This window comes from Neolamprologus brichardi, chromosome 4 (assembly GCF_056152115.1).
Source record: "Neolamprologus brichardi isolate AB-2024 chromosome 4, ASM5615211v1, whole genome shotgun sequence".
Lineage (NCBI taxonomy): Eukaryota > Metazoa > Chordata > Actinopteri > Cichliformes > Cichlidae > Neolamprologus > Neolamprologus brichardi.
Genome location: NC_142107.1, coordinates 14,921,972 through 14,947,955, shown reverse-complemented (window position 1 = coordinate 14,947,955; position 25,984 = coordinate 14,921,972). Strand labels below are relative to the sequence as shown.

General features: G+C 39.8%; 1 protein-coding gene across 3 annotated transcripts; it reads right to left on the bottom strand.

The window, feature by feature from the left end:
* Positions 1-176: 176 nt before the first annotated feature.
* Positions 177-25,962, bottom strand: camsap3 (calmodulin regulated spectrin-associated protein family, member 3). 3 transcript variants are annotated; one of them, XM_006798102.3, is made up of 18 exons: positions 25,494-25,962; positions 18,334-18,596; positions 11,827-11,967; positions 11,513-11,599; positions 10,614-10,646; positions 9,674-9,812; positions 9,440-9,579; positions 9,262-9,346; positions 9,100-9,142; positions 8,942-8,997; positions 8,614-8,686; positions 6,354-8,463; positions 6,142-6,266; positions 5,607-5,893; positions 5,431-5,524; positions 4,104-4,228; positions 3,890-4,008; positions 177-2,505 (listed from the first exon to the last, which is right to left on the bottom strand). In XM_006798102.3, exons 1-18 carry the CDS (start codon positions 25,624-25,626, stop codon positions 2,206-2,208), a joined length of 4,353 nt encoding a protein of 1,450 aa, XP_006798165.2. In that variant the 5' UTR covers positions 25,627-25,962; the 3' UTR covers positions 177-2,205. The 3 variants fall into 3 exon arrangements, with proteins under 3 accessions (XP_006798165.2, XP_006798167.2, XP_006798166.2); XM_006798104.3 differs by having other exon boundaries at positions 8,614-8,650; XM_006798103.3 differs by lacking the exon at positions 10,614-10,646.
* Positions 25,963-25,984: the final 22 nt, after the last annotated feature.

The following is a 25,984-nucleotide window of genomic DNA, read 5'->3' as shown; positions in this document are numbered from 1 at the left end:
AACCTTCACAGACATGATATATTGGTGTTATTTTCTCACTCTTACGCAAGGAAACCTCTTTCCAGCTGATTTTACCTTTAACAAATTTTTCAATTATTACTGCTCCAAGTACTACAATAAAACCAAATGAATGTGGGAAAGAAACATGAAGATGAAAAACAAGATGTAGATGATTTAAAATGGATTTTATTCATCTGGTTAAGTTGCCAAAGAAGTCAGTTAAGTCAGTTTATGAAATGAACATTTATAGTGTGCTGGCACAGATCCAAAAACAAGGGAAAGAAAACCAATGTTATGACAACTTCTATGAAATGACTACATGACTTATAACCTAAACCAAAAAAAAAAAGAAAGAAAAACTAGAGGAAAAAAAAGGATAACCTGAAACTAAACATCAAATGCACCGTCTAAATTAAAGCAAATAAATACACTTCTCAATGATAAGGGGATTTCTAGGGGTGAAATTGCACTGAATCAAGAAAAAAAAAAGGCTGTTAACTACCACATACTAGTTTTAACAAACACATAAATACAAAAGTCCACCAATTCCATTTGCACTACTCCTCACACACAAATGTATCATTTATTTCCTAATCACTGTTTAACATTATTTTATATCTGTAATGGAATCTCATTCAAAAACACATTTCTTGCAGGCAGTGGTTTGAAAAAAAAAAAAAAGAGAGAGAGAGACAGCTGAACCGCAATAGCTGTTGACGGGACAGCTAAAAAAAGATAGAGGGCTAATTCGCCACAGGTTTTTGTAGTGATATTGACCTCATAACAAGCAATTCCAAGGTCTTAGAAGTGTGGACATAAGCAAAAAAAGAAAAAAGCAGTTCGGCATTTTACATTCCTCCAGTTGCACATGGAGTCTCTAGAGACTGTGGGGTAGATGAGGGCTGTTACAGTCCGGAATGATCCTTCATCAAGAAAACCTACTGTTCATATGCCAAGACACATAAACAGGGAAATAAAATAATAGGAAACAGACTCATAGTGACCTAAAGGATTTATTAATCCCAAGACAAACTGTTTCAAATTCTATTCATTCTCATTCACTCATTCGCAACTCAAACATACATCTCACTTATACTTTGCAGCAGGCTAGCTTATTCATAGCTTACAAAGGTCAACTTTTTACAAATCATTGTCAAAAAAAAAATCAAATTAATTAGCATTCAGTATATATTAAATTATCATTGATTATCATTCTCACAAAGAGCTGTATCCAAGATAAACATGATAAAGCCCTCCTTCATGTTTCCAGGTTTATTTTTCAAGATAAGCTCAGATAACATTTCAATTCATCACGTGTTGAAAATGAAAAAAGCGAGCTACTAGGGAAAAAGTCACATGAATTTCATTTTTCTTTTAGTTCTCAAAGAGTGAATAATTTTGTCCAGCAAAAACATGGCAAATGGTATAAAAAAAAAACATCCAGATGTCTACAGCTGAGAGATTGAATGGAGTTCACAAACTATGTGGCACAAGCATTTCCTAGGTCTGGAAGTCCACTGACAATGACAGCAGTCACTACCAGTGCAGAAGGACCATTCACTATAATAGATTCAAACAGTGAAAACACCCCTGAATGGAATGAATGGTTAGTGTGTGCCCTACATTCATTGGGAGCAGTGTTATCTGCTATTAATTTTCAGCTGAAGTCTCCAATCAAAACTGAGACCTTAGACTTGTTTCAGCAGAGTGGAAAGAGTGAGCCCTAGAAGTAGAAAAGGCAAATGCAAGCAGAACTGAGATGGGTGGGAACTACTCGTGCCCTAAGTACTGTTTTGCAGGCAAAGGCAGTGTGGTTGTCCTCTCTTTTTCTTACCTTAGAGTCGCAAAAATGACTCAGGCATGGCAGGGTAAGGCAAGGCATGAGGAAGGAAGGGGGGGAAAGTTGTTATCCTGAATCAGTTGCATTATTTTACAATCTAGGTAGACCAGATAAAGCCAGAGATAAACTATTCTAAGCACATTGGCTGAGTGAGTAGGTGCTTGGCCCATTCTCTTAGCATGTAGTGTTGACTGGATTATTCTTAGGCTCCACGTGGATAGCTGTCCAAAGTCAGTCAATCTGTTTTCTGTTATTCTAACTGAATAACAATCTCAACTGCCACACTGGCCAAAATCAAGGGAAATGAAAAGTCAAGTTGGGAATGGATTCCCTGAAAAGCACCTCTACATTTATTGGATAAGTCTTTATTTGGGAGTGCCAAACTTTTTGGGAGTTCCTGGGCGCTTTTGCCAAAAATGGCCGGGGATGGTGAAAGCGTCAACACTCATGGACATGGTTTTGGACGGGATGACGGTGAACTGCTTGCGGTCTGAGCTGTACTTGTAAATGGACTCAACCATATCAAGTGTGATGACTCGCGGGCCAATGCCAGTTAGCCGTGCCATCTCATCGGTTTCAGGGTTCATGGTATAAACCGCTCTGAATTGGCAGCTGGAATCTCTGAAGAGGATAAGAAAGTGATTGGCTGTGCTTTTCTCCATTTCCTGAAAAGAGAGATATAGAGAAAAGAATAAGTATATGGACCTAATCAACTTGGGGAGGACATTAGGTTTGATGCATGCAGGTTGTGTGATGATAATACCAACTTATTTTTACATGCTACATCCTCCTTAGGGCATTCATAACAACAGCTGGTAGTCATATTACACAAAGGTTTTGCCGCCACAACTTTACTTGCCACCTCAAACATATTGTTTTGCATATTTTACCTCCATCTTCAATTTGTTTTGTCTTTTCACAAAATGATCTGTGCATCACTGTATGTTGAATTGTTGACAAATAGGTCATGGCAGCAGTCACATTGTGAGATGGTCATTTTAAATTTCTGATACTATCAGAATTTTTCCCAGACAGCCTTTTGGTTGGAAGTCTATTACAACAGCCATCTTTTAACATATGTCTGTGAAGGTTCTCAGTCATCCAGGTCATCGTAATCAAAGGAGCTTGTAAAGAGAGTGTGTTGTACTTCAGACCCAGCAACACACTCAGACAAAAACTGGTTCACCCGAAAGACAAAATTCCAAAACACAGACTTAACAACGTGGTGTATGCTGTACAGTGCAGCGAGGATTGTCCAGACCTCTACATTGGAGAGACCAAACAGCCACTTCACAAGCGCATGGCACAACATAGAAGAGCCACCTCCACAGGACAAGACTCAGCAGTCCATCTGCATCTTAAGGACAAAGGTCACTCTTTCGAGGATGCCAATGTTCACATTTTGGACAGAGAGGACAGATGGTTTGAAAGAGGAGTGAAAGAAGTCATCTATGTCCAATGTGAGCGACCATTTTTGAACAGAGGCGGTGGTTTACGACACCAACTGTCTGCCATCTATAATCCAGTTTTGAGTTCCCTCCCCAGACGCCTTAACACCCACTCACATCCTGGGCCATCTGACCTCAGGAAATCACATGATAGGGTGGGGCCAGGTTTCACAATGAGCTCACCTGAAACCCTGGCTGATTGTGACCCACACCCGCTTTCACACCTCGGCCCAGGTGATTAGAGAATCATCAGGAGGTCCTTTTGTCCCTCTTTGGGGGGGGATACCCCCACTGGGTTTAAATCTGGGACTCTCTGCCATTTGACCTTAGAACTGAAGAAGCTTCTCGGATGAGAGGTGAAACATCTTCAAGCAACTTAAAGAAATCCAGACGCTTCTCTTTACAAGCTCCTCTGATCTTTTAACATAGTATCACCATTTGGAAGCCACAAGTTAAGAAATCACTATAGTTCTTTCATGTTGAGCAGCTTTTGTCTGGGACAACCCAAACGCAAAAATGTATAAACCTGGCTTTAAGTGCGTTACATAACCTAGTTAGGGTGTAGCTTTTTGTTGGACTCTGACACGGCGGGATGGTTTACCTCTACAATCTTGTTTTTCTGTGGTTCATTGACCTTCCCAGCCAGGCAGCAACGAGTGATAGCATTATGGATGATGAATTTGTTGGACTTAAAGCTAGGCTCCTTGTACAGCTTTGGTCCTGCAAAACACAACATTTCCAAATGCTATAAAGCAAACAAAACAATGCTTGCAGCATTCATTTTTACAATTTTTTGTGTGGAAATTATGACTGACCTGTATATTCTGGGATAGAAGCAGGGGAGGAAATAGCAGAGCCAGTCTCCCAGTCCTTCTCTCCATTCTGAACACCAATTCGTCCTGGGGACCTTCCCCGTGATCGGGCAGGAGAGTGTGAACGACTAGAGAGATAACAGAGGAAGCCTTTTTTTACATTTTGAGGCTTTATTTTTCATTTGCACCTGATAACACAGACTACACTGCATCTATAGTTGGTGTCAATGATACAAGAACACCCACTTATTAAATATTTCAAACTTTAACCCTCTGGGGTCCAAGGTTAAATTGGCTGTTTTTCAGTACTTTTGATTTTACCTTAATATTTCAACTTTAAAAACTATTGACCTTGCCTTATTTGATATCATTCTTTTCAGCACAACCTCACATGTCTAAATCTACAGTCATTTTTTTCATTTTGACTGCTAGGCTATTAACTGATCTAAAAATCACAGAAAAATAATAAAATCAGAGTAGGTAAAATTTTTACTGTAACAGCAAAAAACATGTTTAGCAAATCATTTTCATAAGTTGAAATGCAAACAGAAATTGTACATTTAAAAAAAATGTACAAATTTTGCAAACAGCAAAGCTATATGCAACTATTTACCTAAAAATGCATGCAATACCTCAGGTGTTTTTTGTACAACCATTTAAAACTATTTCTAAAAATAAAATTACAGAACAATAAGGTGCCACACAAATTATTTGTGAAATTAAAAAAATAAATAAATTATATCCACTACAAAAGAGAGGCGCATATCACAGGGATAATACCTGCAGACCTGTCAACATTCCTCCTGTTTTCCACCTGGAGACAGCACTTACATTTCAATCTACCTTTCGTGGCTTTTGGCTAGCAAATGTGACATTCAACAGTGCACTCATTTTGACACACAAAACAAAACAACAATGACTACACACCAACTACACTCCAAACACGCTAAACGTCCCAAATTTCTCAACTATCAAAACTCGCTATCGATATCACTCTGTCTTGCTCACTCGCTACCATCACTCCTAAAACATTCTCCTCTTCCTTAACAACCTAATGTCACGTGTTGCAATATGATTTTTCGATTGCGTTTTTCTTCTCGCACTAAATGTGACGGTAGTATTCCCAAAACAAAACAAAACAAAAAAAACGCTTTTTTTTTTTTACTTGGCCTATCAACATAATTTAAAAACTGGTATATAGTTTGGAGTGGAGACTTTAAACACAGGCTAAATTTCAATGTTTCAGGCTAAATTCTGTGCTTCCCACTTTTTAACCATTTAAAAAAAGAAAAAAGAAAATACATCAATTCATTATCAATTTGCAGGTTACCTGGGTGACTTCCTGACAGTCATACCGCCAGGGTCATTAGCCATGGAGGACAGGTTCATGGATGAATGGGAGTATACCTTGTTGAGCTTAGTGCCTACAAGTAGGAAATATTGTACATGTGAGAAGAGAGAATACAAAAGCCGTGAATTTTACTGGTTAAAGTCAGAAATACTTACCCATGAAACCTTTGACAGGACTCTGAGAGAGCACAGAGTCATCTCTGAACATAGTCTTAGGTCTCTGCTTCTTGACACCACGCACTGTAGTGGGTTTCTGCTTCAGAACCTTGTCCAAGTCTTCCATGATCTTCAATTGCTGTCTCCTCTCATATTCCTGCTTAGTGAAGTCTCCTCTACGTTGAGGAGTGCCTTCTGCTGGTGGGGTTTTGGGAGGAGTGCCTGGGGTCTGTGGTCTGTCCTCATTTTTACTGCCCCAGCCTTCAATGATCATCCACTGGGGCTTGCTAAAAATGAAGTGTAAGACCTTTAATGTGTAACGCCACATTATGAAATGCAACAAGACTGAATTATGGGATTAATGATAGCAACAATTCGAGTCATAAAACATGGAACAATAAATTATTAAATCCAAATTATGTGCACCCTTTGGCTGCTTAAAATAAAAAAATTGATTAAGTTAAAGATATTCAGTGCTTCCCTTCTTTAACTTGTTATAAATGCAGTTTTTTTTAAAAACAGAAACTGGTCTCACTTTGATTCTTTTTCTTTTTCCTGCTCAAGTTTTCGTCTTTTCATCTCTTCTGTTCTCTTCTGCTGTTTTTCAAGAAAAGCTGCTTTTCGCTGAGCCATTTCATCCTCCGGTTGATCTTTGTCATCCTAATAATAAAAAGGGATGAATGCACACCAATTATAGCACACTTTCTATGCAGATATATACTGTGAAAATATGTGTCAGCCACCAACCTTGAAAAAGAAACCAACTGCTGCTTTATTCTCTGCCTCTGTGAGGTCACTCATTGAGTCAGAGAGAGCATCAGGCACTTGGTCATCCTCCTCACCATCTCCTCCCAAGGCAGACAGTGAGATCTCTATCAGGCTACTGCGTTTGCCATTCAACATCCCTGCAGGTGCATCACTCTCAAAAGAACATTCAGATGGGGCACCAGAGCTGTAGCCCCCTCCTGCAACCCCTTCCTTTCTAGTCAATGGACCATGATTGGACCCGACCTCAAGGTCCATACTAAATATACTTTGTCCATCATTGGAGCCTATTTCTGACAGGCTGTCATCTGCACCAGGACCTGGAGTTGGGGTAGAAGCTGGTATTGGGGTCAGTGTAGTTGTTGGCACAGGAGTTGGTCCTAATGAGCGCAGCTCATCTAGGCTACCAGAGTCACCAATGGAGAATGAGGATGAAGTCTGTACTTGAGTTTGCCAGGGATTTACACGACGAAGATGGGGGATGCGGTCTACATTTGTAGGTGGGGTAAGAACCCTCGACAGGGAGGGGACTTTAGTGTCTGATGGACGACTGTGTTTTGGGCTTTTAGGAGGTACAGACTGGGCTCTTCGATGTACATGAGGAGATTTAGGAGAAGTGGTGTGGTTTGTGATTTTGCGTGATGGAGACGGAGAAGAGGAGGCAGAATTTAAATCTCGAGTGGTTTCTCGTGACAGGCGTGCAGGAGGAGGGGCTGAGGTGGGGGTTTTAGGGCTGGCTGGAATAACCCAAGACTTGTTATTGGAAGGTGACGGTTTTTTCTTCATTAGCTGATTTTGCTGCTCAGTCAGTCGTTGCATGTCACTTTGGAGGGAGCTAAGAGCTGCAGTTAGCTTGGACACTGCGTTGTTATAGTCCCCTAAAGGAGCAACCACTTTGTCAGTAGGTGTCCCATGGTGCTTCTCTCCTGGTGTACCTGCCTTTTCTTTGACCTGCTTGTTGAGCGCAAGTCCTCTTTTAACATTACCCTCATCTTCCACTGTGGGGTGCTCTTCATCTTGTTCCTGTTGATCTTCCAATTCGATTCGTGCTAGCCGCTCTTCAAGTGTCAAGCGAGAGAGGTCTTCTTCTGTGAATGAGGTACTGACCTGGCCATCCTCTCCTTTCCCCTCACCTTCATCCTCACGTTGCTCTTTCTTTAACTGCAGAAAGGCACTCTTTCCTAGTCTCTGCCTATGCTTTGCAAAAATGGCCTCAATGCGTTTCTTCTGAGCTTCGATGGCTTTGCGCTTTTCTTCAAGCCGAACCCCCAACTCCGACATCTCATTATTCAGCTGTGGGCTCTTGCTGGGGCTTTCTTCAGACTTCTGTGCCCATGTGGTCATCTGAGGAGAACCACTAGATTTTGGAGAATCAGTAATCTGTTTCTTTTTCCGTTCTGCAAAACTGGTCATCTTCACACCACTGTCAGGAACCTCCTTACCACCTCTAATAGCAGCACCACCTGCAGCACCGGGTGTTGATGGAGTGGACTGGGCTTTAGGCATGTCTTCTGATGCATCTGAATCCACACTACCGTCTCTCAAAACTGAGTCATCATCTCGTGAACATTCAGAAGTGTTTCTAGTGCGAGTGGATTCGCTGGACTCTCCCGTTGGCCGATACATCATTCCTGAGCGGGTTGGTGCAGAGGAGCTGATTGGTGGTAAATTGCCATTATAGCGAGAACTAGGAGGATCATCAGGAGAGTGGAGGTAGAATCCATCAGGAGCACCATCAGGGTGTAAACGAGGCTCCATTTTGCTTTCATTGTGAATAATCTGAAGAGCCTCTTCAATTGTAGGCAGCTCTCCTGTTTCACTTGTCCCGAGGTCATTCTCCTCTGCCAACTTAGGAACAGTGGGAATGTGGGTGGCCCAGGATGCTCTCTGTGGACCATTAGGTCCTGAAGGTTTGCTAAGCAAATGACTGAGGTCTTCGGGAGGGGTGTAGGGCACCCTTGCCATATTTTGACCAGCTGGGTTCAGCTGATCTGAGCTCACAGAGCGGGTTATTACAGGGTTGCCCATCACAATGTCTACGTCGCTGTCTAGCCCAAAAGGAATGCTGAAGGATACTGCTGACAAAGGCCGGCTTAAAAAAAAAAAAAAAAAAAAAAAAAAAAAAAAAGCACAAGAAAAAAAAAAAAAACAACAAACAAAACAAAAAAAGAAAACACAAGCATGAGCACATTAAAAAAAATTAATAAAATGCTTAAATCAGTCCAGAATATGCTAGTCCTACCTCAGAGGTTTCTTGCTCCATGTCTTTCCAGCTCCTTCTATATGAGACATTGAGGTAGACTGAGTCAAAGATCCTGAGTACAATGGGACATACACAGACATGTAAAGGCATGCAAACAACACCGGGATGCAAAAAAATGGAACACAGAAATTAAAGGGAAAACATTTACAAAAAGTTTCGAATGTCTATCCAAATAAGAAAACAAGACTATCAAACAGCACAAAACACAACTAAAAGACAAACATGGATTGAAGGAAATAAGTGAACCACACTGTAAAATGCTTATGTAGCTAAATGTAATGATGGCTGACCATAGTCTTCATCTTACCTGATGCAGAAGAGGAAATCGGGAGGAAAGGCTTCTTGAATATAGAGGGGGAGGTACTGCAAAGCACAAATACTTCACTTAAATGACAGTCTTGTCTAAATAATACGTTGCCCTTAGTCTACTACAACAGCAAAATCACACCCAGAAAGCTTCTGTACCTGTTATCACTCAAGCTGCTTGGTGTTACTGGTGTAGATTCGCCTGACAAAAGAAAAGCCACAAACAGACTTTTTAAAATATATCAATTATATATGATATATATGAAATATATGTTCATGTTAAACAATATTTAGAAAGGACCGCAAATCAGTGAGACTTACTTAACGTATCTATTGGCTGCACAAATTCTGGTCTTTGTACTTCAAACCAGCTAAGCAGTTCTGACAGGAAGCTCAGCAAGTTCATCTAAATCCCAGAAAATAAATCAAGCACTCAAAAGACAACACAGTATTTGTGTGAATATATTTTTTGTTCATCAGTGATCCAGACTGAAAGTACCTGAAGTTCCTGTGGTGTATATAACATGTCCTCCAGTGCCAAGTGACAGCAGCTCTTTAGGCAGCTGTCACAAAATTCACGGATGAATTGCAGGTTGTACAAGCTATCTGCTATAGACATGGAATCCTTCATACAAACATCTAACAGAGAGATGAGAAAAAAAATTTAATTTTTACAAATGTCTCAGGTTCTAAAGGTCATTTTACAGCATTCTGTTAGAATGTTTGTTGGTACCTTCAAGTCTCAGCAGGCCGGGGCAATAGTAATGTATGACGGCAGCAACAGCACATCCACTGGACAGGTCTTTAACTTCATTCACTACTGGAAAAACGGGCTTAAGTTTGGACTGAATTTTATCCTTCCTATAGCGGAGCTAAAAAAAGAAAGAAAGAAAAATAAAAGACAAATCACACACAATGTTGAATGTAATTTTATAAATTTCACATATTAGTTCACGCCATCAACCATCAAGTTTATCAAACATAGGTAAATGCTCCTAAGCAGACACACAGTGATACACAATAATAAAAAGTGATTACAAAATTAAAAGCAACAAATGAAATAAAGAAAGGTCATGCTAAACTGATGTGAAAAGGAGAGTGCAAATGTGAACAAACTGAAGATGCAGAGAGAGTGACTGAACTGGAGCAGAAAGAAAGGGGTTTTTTTCTTCAGAAAAAGTGGGTCAAGTGAAGGTCTCAGGAGACAGAATGAAAGAAAGAGATTAGATCTCAGAAAGAGAGAAAATGTTTCAGGTACAGCAATAGTATACAGACAAAACAGCCCACTGTGGCAGTGAACCAGTGGATTAGAAGCCTTTCTGTTACTCTCATAAACACATACAGACATCTTTGCCCCACACTTGAGAAAAACTTGAACATGGTAGTTTCAGATGATCAGTTTAAAAAAAAAAGAAAAAAAAGACTGCTATTCATGCACCACACGTCTCCACAAACAATGTCTTTAGAGCTATTGTCACAGCCCAAATCTATCACACTTATGCTGTTAAGTGCAATTTAATGCTTACTAGGATGTGATGCACAACGCATTCCCACATCACATTTGGGGAAGAAACAAACAAACCTGACCATCAGATATTTCCTGATAAATTTGATGAAGACACTGGAAGGATGGAGGGACAAGGGGAGGAAGCAGAGGAAAGGAGGGAACTTACAGGAACAAGTTTCCAGTACCAGCGAGTAGGACACTGTCAGATTGGGGCGGGGGAGAGACAGGAAATAGAAGGAAATGGAGAACAGGAGTACAGGGAGACATATTAAGCCAAGAGTGGAAGAACTAGAAAAACAAAGGGTTGTGACTACTTTATTTACTCGAAATGGCAAGACGGCCATCTTGAAAAAGCAATTCCCACCTTGTCCTTGTTTTAATATATCAACCAAGACTTGTTAGGATTGATAGAGTAAGGAAGTAGGAATAGGAAGCAAAAACAGAAATTAGCTTCTTTTATAATAATTTATTTTGCCTCCAAAACATGGTGAAAGTTTCTGAATACTAATGTAGCAGCTGGAAGGTTTTGTTCTGACTGGACAAAGCATGATATTTTTCATGTAAACTTTTTTTTATTGAACAAAAAGCTCTTATCAAATATGCAGAAGATGACGAAAACCACTGAATTTAATCTATCAAAATTCAAATGTATTTTTATTATGTAACCTACACTGTTTGCACAGTGGCAATATATTATTTCTATAATTTTACAGCATTTGTCTGTCACAAATATACATTTTCTTGTGTTGTGCATTTTTTGTGTAAAACAAAAAAAGTTCTTCCTTCCATTTCTTAGATACCCGTTTCATTTTCACCCACTGCAACTTAAAGGTTTGAGCAGAGCACACGTAATTGCTAATTATAGAAGCTGAGCCCCACACAACTGATAATTCTGGATTAGTGCCACAAAAACCTGTCTAGAATATTGTGCCAAGCTACACCTGACTCCACCTGACTTGCAACAGCAACTGACATCATTAAAATTGCAAAAAAAATTGCATTTCTGGATAGAAATAACAATACAATAACAGTGACAACACACTGAATATTTAATACAGTACTCACTGATGGTTGAACAGGTTGGGGGTCTGTAATGGTCTCAGACAAGTCATTCTGGGCTCCTTCAGTACGTTCTCTCAGATTCTGGTTCAACTAATAGCATAATAACAAGAGAAAACCATTTCCACATTCTTTTGTACCGTGTGTTCACAAAGTCAGAAATAAGCATAAAAAACAAAGTTTTAGAGAATTACAGTTCATTAGTCACCAGTTAATCTACTAACTTAGTGCTCATACAAATGTTGAACCAAGAACATCTTCTGAAAGAAAATTTGGTGTTTTTCTGAAAAAGACATTGTTTTCTCTGGTCTGTTCCTTACCTCATTAACCCAGTGAAGCAGAGCATCTTCCCAGCTGGCTGCTTTTCCCAGGAGCTCAGCAGAACTACATGTCTTCACCGCAGTCACTGTCTCCATGGCTCCCACAGCCATCAAGGCATCCATCACTGCCAGATGAGCACTCTTCACCAAATCACATGGGAAAGAAAAAAAAAAGGAAGTGAAGAGCAATGACCCTGGGCAGCATCAATCAATTACAGTTAAGACAGTAATGTTGGATCCTTTTCTAGCATGGTCCTTGCAGCAAAATACAATTGCTGCATCACTGCCAGTATTTACATGAAACACCCTCCAGAGGTCACTAGACGCCAGTTATGAGTCAGCAGAAACTAACAACAGCTCTGAACAAGTAAGCACACACACATCAGTAGATGTGGAAGACCTTTGGACTCATGTTTATGCCCTCATTAAATCATTAAAGAGGCACTGGACCTGTAGCAGGTGAACACATGGTCTGCAAGATTGCCATTCCTTACCTGCTTTCCCTTTATTTGCCTTCTTTGAGCCATTTCCCTTTCTCTTTTGCACAGTGAAATAGTTCTGTATGACTCATGTGTGAGAGACTGCAGGACAAAATGAGGTGTTGTAACTAGATCACCAGGAAGCGTAACAAAGAACACCATTCTCTTTAAGAAACAGGTGCTTGTGACCAAATGTATTTTTGCCACACAAAATGGTTATAAAACCTTGATTTTCCCCACTCAAATACAATCAAGCAAAAAAGAAGAAGAAGAAAAAAAACGTACTTAAATGTATTTAACAATCACAATTTGAAGTTACCTACTTAGACAAGACCATTACAGAGCTCTGGTTAATAGATAAAACACATTAACAACTTTGCCTGTAAGACAGATCTTACAGGCAAAGCCTGTTAAAATGTTCCAGTAACATTATCAGCTCAGCTAGAGTGAACCCTTTAACTCTATAAACCTGTTAACTTATTAGACGTTGTGCTCTGTTTGTACTGTAGGGTACAAACACAGCAAAGCAAAGAGTACAACACTATCTTATAGCCAACCTTGTTACTGTTGCAAATTGTAATAGTTGAACAGTTTTTAAATTTATGCAATTCCCACTATATTCATAATTGTTCAGAATATTAGTTCTACTTTGTTTATACAAATTGCTAATAAATTTGTTCAGTTTTAGAATGTGCCACTGTGGCCAACTTTCTCTTGCCCTTTCTCGTCATCTGAGTGAGTGATGCACTGCCAGCAGCACTCTCTTTCTGCTAGGTTCTCATATGCAGTAAGCTTGTAAACAAATTGAAAACATGTGTGAACCTTTTTTTATTTGTCTTGTTTATCTATATCCTTTTAAATTGCCTTTCAACAGTACAGTTGGGTGCCAATCGCTCCATTAATAGGTAACTGCAATAACAGGCTTGTTACAATAATTAAGTCAGGCTAGCAGAGAGGCAAAAGGCCGATTGAAACATACTGTGGGGCCATTCCTTCAAAATCTTGTCAACAATTTGGAGCTTAATATGTGCAAATCAGTGCCTGCCGCCTTTCACTACTTACAACTTCAGAGATTCTTTTCCTCTTAAACTCTTGTGTAGCCCCAGATGGGGGGCAGGGGCAGTCCAGCTGTGTGCATATCTGTCTACTGATCCCTGATGTAAAGTGCTGACCTGAACACATACAGTGCCTGGGCAGGCAGGCTGGGTGGAGTATGCCAGCAAAAGCTTGCCAGATAATATTGGTCAAAGCTCTCTGGATGTGCTGTAGTCTGTTTCTGTGAGCAGTGTGGCCCTGAGTGACCTGCTTGCCAACCACTGTTGCCAGCACTAGTGTTACTGCTTTTGTGTGTCCTGCCTAATACAGGGACTGTAGGGCTGAAACATCAAAGCAATAAATGTTCCTACAAAAACCAAAACGAATAGGGATTCAGAATATAATTACTTAGTACTGATCATTCCAACACTGTAAGAATTGGAAATAAATTGATTATATTAACATGGTTTTATAGGATTCTGTAGTTCAAAATACAGATCCTTAGAAAATGTAATTTATTTATTTTTGTATGAACGAATCAATGTGAGCCAAACATAAAAATGTCCACTGCGTTAAACATCAATTATATTATTATTATCATCATGTAAGATTACATATTATACATTTTTTAATCATACAATATTGGAATATTGATAAGCAATGGTTCACTTGTATTTTCCTAACAACCAGTAAATTTTGCCAGTAACTATGCTCTGCCATGAAAGCAAAATGATATAACATTTTTGCTTTTAGCCGCAAAGTGTGTAATCATAGGTTGGAGCTATTGCCACAGTGTGAAAAGAAGATGACTGAGAGAAAAAGAACAAATGCATGACAGAACTATTGAGAGTGGCTGACTCCGATGTTATCCCTACAGTAATTATTCAGAGGGTAAATCATGGAAAAAAGGGGAGAATGAAAGGAGATAAAGGAGGGGGTGCTGCTAGTGGATTTCCCATTGCACACCCAGGAGAGCTCACTAAGCTAAATCACAAGTCTCCCTAATGAGAGGAGCAACTCAAACACACAGCACAGAGCCTGCCAGATCACCATAACAACCAACCAGCTGACCCATAATGCATCTCAGTACAAGCCTGACTGCAGCACTGCTCTCTGCTCCTGGCTTAGTCCTAGCTCTTAAAAAAAACAAAAAAAAACAAACATCCATGCCCCTTAAACCAATGTGACACACAGACAAAAATAGGCCACAAATTAACCCGATCAACATGGAATTTTATGGGATTATTTGGAAACTCTGTTTGCATGTCTATGTATGTAACTCAGATAAACAAAGAATGCAAAAGGCATCTTGTTAAGCATTATGTGAGATTATGATGAGGGCAAAATCTGATTACATCTGAAATATGACTTAACCACATTCCCTACCCTGCTTGGTGCCACCTGATGGGGAGAAAAATAGGGGATCAGGCAGGGCTGGGGCCCAGAAAGGGATTTTAGAAAGAGGTTATAGTATGAACATCCATATGTATATGAACTGTATACCTAAGCAAGTAGAGACAAGTGTAGAAAGGCTGCATTAAAAAAGTCATTTTGTATACTGTAAACAAGTTTCATTACAACACATTAGTTATCATTCAACAGAAGCCCAAAGCAGAATAAATGTGCAAGATGATGGTTAGTGTTTCAGATAGTCTGCCACATCTAATTTCAGTTAAGCTCCTGAATGATGCTCACTTGACCAGAAAACCTGCCAGCACAGCACTATGATTTAAGACAAAGTGTCACTGCCATCCAAAACCAACAGGAGACCAGGAAGAGGTTTAGCAGCATTATAGCTACATGACTTACTTTAGCACTGTGGGAATCGACACTTAACCCAGTATCTATAGTAATATTACATATAGATTAGAATTAGAATCTATTGTTACAGAAACAAATTTAACCAATTTATTTCATATTGTGCAGTAGGTTAGGTGCCTGGTGAGTCAGTGGTCATCTCTGGCATGTCATGCGATAGTGGATGATTGCACTCAGTCTGCATGGCAGATTATCTCTAATCTTCAAAGATCTTTATCCCCAATCTGAGGAGTGATGGGGGCTGGGCCACCATCAGAAGTAGTGGGCCAGAAGAACAGTTAGCAGTAGGACACATAATTCATTACACATAGGACACAAGTAATGGGGTGGAGGCGGCTGCAGGATTTGAACCCAATTCCAAGGAATTCTAAGTAGGTTTTTTTGTGTTACAATTCCTCCATCTAGCATAGACACATTAATACTATCTCACCACTGGATTCTGGAGCAGTGAAGGGAAATCTAATGCTTCAGTTACCAAAACATGTTGGACAATTTTTCCAAGAGAACAGTTTGGGAAAAGGCCCCTTTATATTCCAGCATGACTGTTGCCAGTATACAAAGCAAAGTCCATAAAGGTATGGCCGGATGAGTTTGTTGTTGAATAACTTGACTGGGCTGTACAGACCTCAACCTCAAACACCTCTGGGATGAATTAGAACATTGGCCAGACTCCCTGACCTAACAGCAGTGTCTGAGCTCACAAATGCTGCTCTGAATATTCTCACAAACAACTCAAAATCTTGTAGAAACCTCACCTAGAACAGTGAAACTTATTATAGCTGCAAATGCTTCCAACTCCATATTAATGTCTATGGATTTAAAATGGGATGAGAGAATAATTGATAACTTACAGTTCTGTATGCAGTTGGTTAGCTTTTATCTTTAACCATCTGTTAGCTTTTGCCCTACTTTTTGATACCATTTTGATTAGGTCAGTGGCATTCTACTCCAGTCCTGATACGTGAACTCCAGCCAGCACCCAATGTGTCCTTACGACTTATGATGAACCTGCAGCGCTGGATTTACACGATTAGCAAACACAATGATTAGCAAACAGCAGCAATAATATGAAGTTGTGCGATTTACCAATAACAGTGTAAAAAGTCATTAACAGTTGATGGCTTTGCAGATTAACAGGCACCAGTGTGGAGTCAACTACAAGCATGACTCTACATGCTTTTAAATGCATGTAGCATGTTATCTACCTTGTCTGACTCAAATATGTGAAGCTTTAATATACAGCAGTCCTGCAGCAGATTGCTGCTGCAAAGCCGTTTACTGGCCAAGACCCACAATGATGCCCCATCCTTCTATTGCTGCAGCATGACCCACTTTCATTGCTTGCCACACTGTAGCTGCAGTGCCAGTCAGTGGCGACAAGCCCAAAGAGAAGCCAAACAGCTACTGGAAAGCTCATACACTAAAGGAGCAAAACAGCAAATGCAGCATTAACAGTAACAGCCAAATAACAAATTTAGGATTTACAGTTAAGAGGTACCATTTCCTGACCTGGAAACCTCATTCAGAGCTAAGTTACATGGCAGGCAAGCTGAGACATTTGTATGCTCAGAAACTACAGCAACATGATACATGAAAGAGGCATGTCTCATTAGGCAGTTATTACTGGATCTAATAATCCCAGTAGAAATCATAACCGTAGCCATTATTACAGTGATTACAAGTGGAAAAAAATTGAATTTTAAGATTTTTGACATTAAATGATCATCATAATCATCAGAATGTGTGATGTCAGATCAGGGTACTGGTATTGTTGCAGGTGATGTTAGAAAACCTGCAAAGAGCAAGCATGTTTATAAAAGAAAGTCTAATCTGATATAACAACTATGTGATCTCAGAGTCAATACAAGTGAAGGTGCATGTGACACTATTTATTCTTCCTTTTATTTCGTTTAAGCTTTCACCAGAGCACAAGTAGGAAAAATACTATGTAAAAATAAACTAGCAAAGCCCCTTTAGAGCATGGTTCTGTTTTTACCATTATTCATCTTGCTTTGTATCTTTTATCTTTAAAAACCACACTATCTCGCTCTAAGTCAAGAAAAAGACAGCATTCACATTAATTGGGTCAGATTTATAGGTGCATCTGTTCAACAATATGACATCTAAGTTTGGATTTTTATCAGGTTCTACTCTTAAGGAGGACTCAAATTCTCAGCAGTATTGCTGAGAAAAACAAAACAAAACAATGCATAAGCCCATTTCAAGCAAAAACCTGAGGTTCTCATTACAACTGTGCCATCAGCAGGGAAGTACCTGCTCCTTTGGCCAGCAAACAGGAACAGTGAAGCAACCAGCATTCACCTAACATAACACCATTTTCCTTACTAATCCTTGGAGAGTCCCTGCTTAGCTTTCAAAAACAGCATGTGTGTACGTAAACCAAGATGGCTGGGGAATTTTCATTGTATACCATTCCATGAGAAGGATAGTAATCTGTAAAAAGGGAAGACTACTTTAAATTTGAAAGTTGTTGTGCCAGCTGGGACAGAAAAGAAATGCATATTACCTTAAATAAAAAAAAATCCCCTTATTTCAGCCTGTAGTTTTAGCAAAAACATATTAGCCAGCTGCAGTTTTTTTTATGCACAGTGAAGAACACATGACTATATTATGTTTGAACAAGAACTAAGCAAGCAGGAAGAAAGAAAGCGAGAAGGAAATCTATTGTCAAGAGCTAAGAGGATAAACCTGTTTCTCTTGATTTGACTCACACAGCCAACCCAGAGAATTCTCTTAACACACAACAGCTAATGTTTCATCAAAATTGTTAAGCTATTATTCTGATCTGAACCATCTATTGTATCTAGATCATCTCTCTCACACACACACACCCTTAAAGTAAAGTGGTTATTCCTCATGTGACCATGACTGCTCTTGTCCTAGCAGCTGGATCCACTCATCCTCTGGGATGAGCTTGGGCAGCACAGGGGAGTGGGGGAAGGGCTGAATGAGTAGGGGGTCTTTTTGATGCCCTTTAATCCCTAGAATCAAAGCATAAACATGGCCCTATATCAGAAACCAAGCGAACGTGAACCTATTTGCTTTCCTACAGAGTTCTGCATAGCAGAGAATCTGGTCTAACAAGAGGAATCCCAAGGATAATAGACAAAAGCATTTCACCCTCCCCATCACCCAGACTGTTTCATCGTTTTACCATTTTGATGGGTTTATGTCGGAGGTCAGCATCAGTCACTGTTGTGTCCTGGTCTTTGGCAACTACGCCTCTCTGAGTTAGAAGCTGCAGCAGGGTGGCATTATCTTTTGGCTGAGCCTCAGTTGCAGTACTACCCAGTAATATGTTGTAGGTGCGACAGTAGAGCTCTGATGACTGTAGGAGGTGTGTTACTGGAGGTTTAAGGTGCTCCTGTTCATACTGGTCACAGTAGAAAGGGTCACGCAGCTCTGCAGGGACATTTTCTACAGAGAGAGGGAAAAAAAGACAAATGGTTAAAAAAAAAAGTTTCTAGTAGTGGTTCTATTACAGACATGTGTGCAACAGTATTGCCAGAGCATACACAACTATACCAGAGCAGACATAACAGATCTAACAGTGAAACCAAGGGGCAATGTGTGCTAGTGACAGGTCAGTCACACAGTAAACCATACACTAACATTTAAGCCTATGATCTTATCAGGAATGAGTTTACTGAGGTTTACAAGCAAGGGAGGTAAAGAAACTGACTTCAATTTGTTACCCCATGAGGAATCAGAATCAGAATACGTTATTGATCCCCTTTATTGAGGGGAAATTATTTTGGTTACAGTGCTCCAGTAACAGTAACAAAGACAGACAATACACTAGGTAAGAAAGAGCACAATATATACATGCATATATATATATATATATATATATATATACATATAAGTCACTCATTGATAAGTAGCTGACTAAGAAAGAAGAGCATGTGCAAAAAGAGTGTAGCTATTGCAGTATACAGTGTGTTAAGTGGATGAGTTGTACAGAGAGATGACCACAGGCAGGAATGATTTCTTGTGTCGTTCAGTGGTGCTTTTTGGTAATCTCAGTCTCTCACTGAACATGCTCCTGTAACTGACCAGCATGTCATGGAGTGGGTGGGAGGTATTATCCAACATTGTCTTTATCTTGGACAACATCCGCCTCTCTGACACCACCTTAAGGGAGTCCAGCTCCATCCCCACAACATTACTGGCCTTACGGATCAGTTTATTGAGTCTGTTGGCATCTGTGACCTTCAGCCTGCTCCCCCAGCATGCAACGGTGTAGAGGATTGCACTGGCCACAACAGACTCGTAGAAAATACTTAGCATTGTCCGGCAGATGTTGAAGGACCTCAGTCACCTCAAAAAATAGAGTTGACTCTGGCCCTTCCTGTAAAGTGCTGTGGTGTTTTTAGCCCAGTCCAGTTTATTGTCGATGTGTTCTCCAAGGTATTTATAGTCATCCACAATGTCAACATTGACCCCCTAGATTGAAACAGGGGTCAAGTGTTTCCTGGTAATGGTAATATATTAAATAATGCAGGTTTGAGGCATTTCTGCATGGTTTTACTGTTTTTAAAACTAGAAACTACATCTATTTTTCAGTCTATAAAGTCCAAAGCAAGATGTCCGTGCGAGTGTGATTTGCCTTGTACAACTATAAACCAGGAATAAACATGTTTAAAGTATGTGTATAGACAATGTTTATGTTCACAACAAGTGTACGGGGATATTGTTTTGTCTTGTTCAACATTCAGTCGCTTCAAAGGAGCTTGCAAAGAAAAGCGTCTGGACTTCTTTAAGTTGCTTGAAGACGTTTCACCTCTCATACGAGAAGCTTCTTCAGTTCTAAGGTCAAATGGTGGAGAGTCCCAGATTTAAACCCAGTAGGAGTATCCCCCCCCAAAGAGGGACAAAATGACCCCCTGATGATCCTCTAATCACCTGAGCCAAGGTGTGAAACTGGGTGTGGGTCCCAATCAGCCAGGGTTTCGGGTGAGCTCATTGTGAAACCTGGCCCCACCTTTTCAGCAACAAGCAACTTAAAGAAGTCCAGACGCTTTTCTTTGCAAGCTCCTTTGACTACGATGACCTGGATGACTGAGAACCTTCACAGACATTCAGTCGCTTCAACATTTTGTTCCGTTTGTTTTTCCACTTACCAAAATTAGCATCAAATTTAATACCACAATGGACCCTGGATGTACCTTGCTCAGCACACAAGATAGCCATCACTAGATAAGAATGTAGTCACATTTATATACTGCTTACTGACCACTCAAAACACTTTAACCACAAGCTACATTTAAGCATGCACTCATAAGGTGTATTATTCTATACACTTTAAGCACTTTATCTCCCTCTTATCCCAGTCCAATTTAGAATAACCAATTAACCCAACATGTACATGTTTGGATTTTGGTAGGAAGCCAGAGTACCCAGAGGAGACCCACGCAGGCACAAGGAGAACAAACATGTAAACTCCCCACAAAAAGGCCCCAACCAGGGTTCAAACCAGGGATCATTTTTTGCGACAGTGCTAACCACACGACCACTGTGCTGCCCATAAAACCCACCGGCTATACCCTCTCACCCAATGTGAAAATAAAGACCAAATATGATGACAACAGCAAAAAACACAAAAATCTGAGCCTTCAACACTAGTGCACAAATGAGTTTGTTATCATGATCTGTCTTTTATACGTTTACCCTAAAAACACAAACTTGACACACACCCTTTGAAACTGGTTTCTCTGCAGCAAACCTAACAGCCAGTTTCTGTGTGCAACCATAAACAAACATGTGACTTGCCGTTTCAAAGGCACTTGGACAAAAAAGTTGCCTTGCTTAAACGCAAGCAGTATGTCTGCAAAAAGAAAGGAAAAAATTTGTGTTTGTGTGTGTGTTTGAGAGCCTTAGACTATATATAACAGAAGAACAAAGGGATTATTACAAGGGAGGTGTCACTAAACTGCTGTATCATTATATAATCATGTAATGGATCCATTGACATCAGCTGTCGAAACAAAAGCCGCCTCCTTTAATCAATGCCCTGTTCCCTTTGTCTCACCCTATGATGACTATAGTTGCCACACAATATGATCAGTCATGCCACATGGTTCATGCTGTTGTAAATACTCTCAGGCGCCAAAACTGGAGTGCCTACTTTAGTGCTGTAAAAACAAATCTTCTTGGGTCACATAGGTGCATTGTATATGTAAAAGAAAAAAATTCCACTGTAATGTGTAAAAGACAAAAAGGTAAACCAGAAAAAAATTAGCCCAGAAGGCAAAGTAGGATGCAAATGCCACAACTGAGTGAGATAGGAAAGATCGATAAAAGAATGATTTCCCTATGACACAGTCTGTCCATGAATGATCACTTTGTGTGACACATATCAGAAACAAAGTGGCTAGAAAACTGAGGCTTCAAATTGTTATACAGGTCCCCAAAACTATGCACATGCGCAGCAAAAATAGCAACAATTATTTAGTAAAGCATACACTCGATTTAAAAACTAAAAATAATACAAGGTAACAAAAAGCATGACGAACTGGAATACTTGTAACCAAACCTTGCATTGTGATGCTGCAATTATATTCATCAATGCCCTGCCAGGGGAATATTTAGATTAAAAGCATGTGCTTGTTTTGTTTGCATAAGCAGGAGCAACTACCTCTGTCATTTTTACAGTTCATGGGGTCAATGCTTATCTACTGGTTTGAGTAAAAAGGCAAAAGTCAAATGTGCGCAAAGCTTCTAAACACATCATCATCAGCTAGAGGAACGCTTGTTAGGAAGAGCCATTCAAGCAATTTGTGATTCTTAATCCTTCAGTGGGTCTGTGCTTTTGTTAACCCAAATGTCTTAGATACCAACCTGTGACTAAAGAATACAATGAAAACAGTGTTACAAACTTAAAGATCAGAGCAATATTTTAGTGACGAGTATTTATTTTTTTCTTAAGTAAATCAGGCCAAGCTATTAAAACATGCAGTAAGATTTATAGAACTTGCTAATGTGGTTGAAAGTCAGTTCAGCTGTGTTAGATATCATCTGTACTGACCTGTATCGTTTGATAGCCAACAGGAACCACATGTGCCTCTACCTCACTGACTATTTGAGCTTGCATGCTGGTCATTTCACAGCCATGCTCACTTGTCCTACAGTAATCACACACTGAACAATACAAGCTCTCCACCTCACTTGCTAGGTGGAAATCGAAACTGATTTGAACCAAGCAAAGAAAGCCACAATCCACCAATTGTCACTTTACGCTGGGGTGTAAGCTTTAGCACAATGAATGTCAACCTGCTGGATATAACTATCTAAACGTCCAGGTTTCTCATGGGAGCCTTTCTGGAACTCTAAGAGACATTTATTTAAAAAATTTCTCCATGTAATCTTTAGGCAGTAAATGAAAGCCAATCAAAATTACAATTCCTGTATCTTAACTCAGCATTATGTGTTATAATAATGAAAGCGGTTTTAACTTTTAAATCTTTCATTGAAAATTATACAATAACATCTTCATCATGTGGTGAAGAATCAAACAGGCGATTATATGCTCTCATTTTTAGAACAAAGCAGGTACTGTTTTGCTGCCCCAAAACCAAGCAGTGGTGAGAGGGGCCGTGGTAGCATTCTACCCCACACGTGACCCCTCGTTCTGTGTAAAATGCTAATGCCACTACCTTATCTGAGCTGTATTATTTATTATTGCCATCTACAACAAAGAGATCTTATCATTAACCCTTTCTTAAATAATACTGTACTATTTGATCACTATTATAAAAAGGATACTTTCTGCACTATACATCAAGCACCACATCATCACCAGTAGCTCCCTCTACCAGGCCTGTATATCCTATCACATGGGCAACACCTTGCTATAGCACAAGCTTAAACTGCATTAAACGGCAAGTGTACAGAGAAGTACATTTTAAAGAGAGAAAGTCTTAATAATATTTGAAGTGTTTTGGCATTTAACAGTATAATGCCATGAAAAGTTTAACATATAGTGAACAGGAATCCCAACCGTTTAAGTAAACATTAAAAGCAAGCCAACATCCTCCTCAGGTCCTTCCCCCTTGCTGACTCACCATGGTCACAATGATTGGAAAAGGATGAGTAATCAGTCAAACAGGATTTCAGTATGGTCCAGCAACTTTGTAGCTATGTGAAGGTAACATGCTACTGTAATGGTAAGAGTGGGTCAAAGTGTGAGGTGGTTTGGTTTTATTGCTATGAAAAGAAAACATAGGATGACTCCAACGAGATATTGTTGGACATAAAAGACAATATTTAAGCAGCGACATAGTCTGTTTTCCTGTTATTCAGATATGGAAAACAAACACAGATAATTCACGTTGGCAATGATTAGAAGGAAACCTGATTAACAGAATGCATAAATGTCATGCCCTTGGACTTGTCACTATAAGATTTCTTAAGCCTCAACAGGTAAATCGAGTTTCATGTCCCATTCCAGCTTGAGTCATACTCAGATCTGGAAACTCATTTCTCATGACAGCTTCAAGAACTTCAAGGGTAAATAATTAATTACATTCATGCCTAACTTCTTTTTTTAAACCCTGCATGGAAAATATTAGACATAAATAAAAGATCCCAAGACTTTCATACATTAAACACCCTAGCATGTATATTTAGTAGTGAAAGTGAAACTATCTTGTAGGAAACTTTATTGTTTAAATTGTGCTGCCATGCTTGAAACATTTGTTATGCAAACACAAATATTTCAGTCCATCCATATCATTGCCGCTGATGCTGATTTTATTCTAGATTTTTTTTTTAATTTTATCTCAATAAGTGGTTATTGGTTTCCTTAATTATTTAAACATTAGCTTTTTAGAAAATAATCTAACTAAATATGAAATGCAAAAGTAAACACTACTTTGTTATCCATGTCAAATTCCATTTTTGGAAAGACTGGAATTAAAATGCCACCCATTGTTATCTATAGACTAACTGACCTAAAAAGGCTCATGACCAGATGACTGTCTGGCTCCTGCTGGGCTCTGTGTTGTCCTAATGAGCTAGGTTTCTAGTAAGGGACAAGATGATGTCACCCAGCTTTACAAAAAAAAATTACCATCAGCAGGGCTATTGAACTTGATCAAGAGAAAACCTCCACATCATAACAGTGTTTGTCCTTACATTCCTGCAGCTTGGCATGGAGTGACTTTGACCATAGGGTGTGGTTGAGGTGCTTAACAGAGTACACATGAGCTGCAGCCCAGAGTCCTAAACCTGGGACCTGCCTGAAATTATGAAACAAACAACTAAAGTTAAATGAAGTACCTCCTCACACCTATTTCAGGATAAAATAAGTAATGGCTGTATTTAAAAAAAAAAAAAAACAACCAAAAAAAAAAAACCCTGTAACATCAAAAGATCCAAGAATGTATCATCCTTGTATTAGTATAATAATATGTTTGTCTTTTGTTTTTTTTATGTCATTATGCGTAGGCTACTTTTGAGAAAATAAAGCAATCAAGGCTTTTTCTTTACAAGGCTCATCGGATGTTTGCTTCATAAGGTCTGATCTTCACCAGTGAGTGCTCAAACAAAGAGCCATGCTATCACCTCAGGGTCAAAGCTGACGAGATGCCTCAAGAAAATGAGACAAAACAAATTCTTATGATAGGCTACGTGTTAAGTACAGAAAACATGTTTTGGTTATATTGTGGGTGTGCGTTTTGTGCTACAAAGCTTCTCCCAGTTGCTTCTTGAAATTTGCTGACTAAGGACACGGAAAGAAACCCCCTGATAATAAGGCACAAGAGCACTGGTAGTCTATTCTCTGAGCGCACAATGAGCTACGGTCTGCTTTTGATCCAAATAACATGAAGCAGTAACCAGCGTTTACTGTGGGTACTGCGGGCTGTCACCATCACTAGGAGAAAGAAAGATACTGGAAAAACATACGCCCCGTGTGCCCTGTCTGTGTAACCGGATTAAAAACATCCCCAGCAGCTAGCCTGCAATTTCTGACTGAAGCCTGGTGGCTGGAAATGCGACAGAATGGGCTAGCGTGATAAGGCCTACAGGAGGAGGCCGTTTCTGTGACACACATACCTCCAAATGTGCCCACCCATTGAGTGAGAACAAATGACATGTGTCAGTGTCAAAAACGCATACGGTGCATTGCTCCTCTGCTCATATGCGCCTCTTTGTGCTGAAAATCGCTGAACTACACACACTGCAGTTCCCCTACATGCATACCGGTTTTCGCTACACTGTTAGACACAATATAAACACATTGTTGGACAACAAATGGTCTTAACACAACCTTTACGCATAACATTTAGGCCTGCCGTGTGAACTAAAACCTACCTGTGCTGCCGTAGGACTTTGCCAGCAGCCATCCGACACTTGCGCATATTTTTGATTTAGTGCAGTCATACAAATCCAATGATTTTATGTCTGGGACCACAAAAGTCTTCCTCATGGTAGGGGAGTCGACCATAGCGAGTCTGTAAAAATGGGAAGCGGTGATGGGGGGAAAAGGATACAGTATAAAAATATTCAAGCGATCATTCTTGGAGCAGACGATTCCATACGACCGGGGCTGGGAATACGGATGTGGTTGAGGGTTTTGCAGGGAAATATCCGCTCCGAAGCTACTTCCAAATCAAACTAAGGTCCTTTTGTCGGAGGTTTCGAAGACGAAGTCCTGGCTTAATTTTGCCTTAACACCAACTAAAGCCCCGACCGGCTGGGCTACTATAAACCGGACTATTCCCCTCGTTTTTGCCCTTCTTCGTCCGCATTGCCGTGTTGTCAGCTCACTGTACGTACGTACGCTTTCGTCCCGCTGATGACTG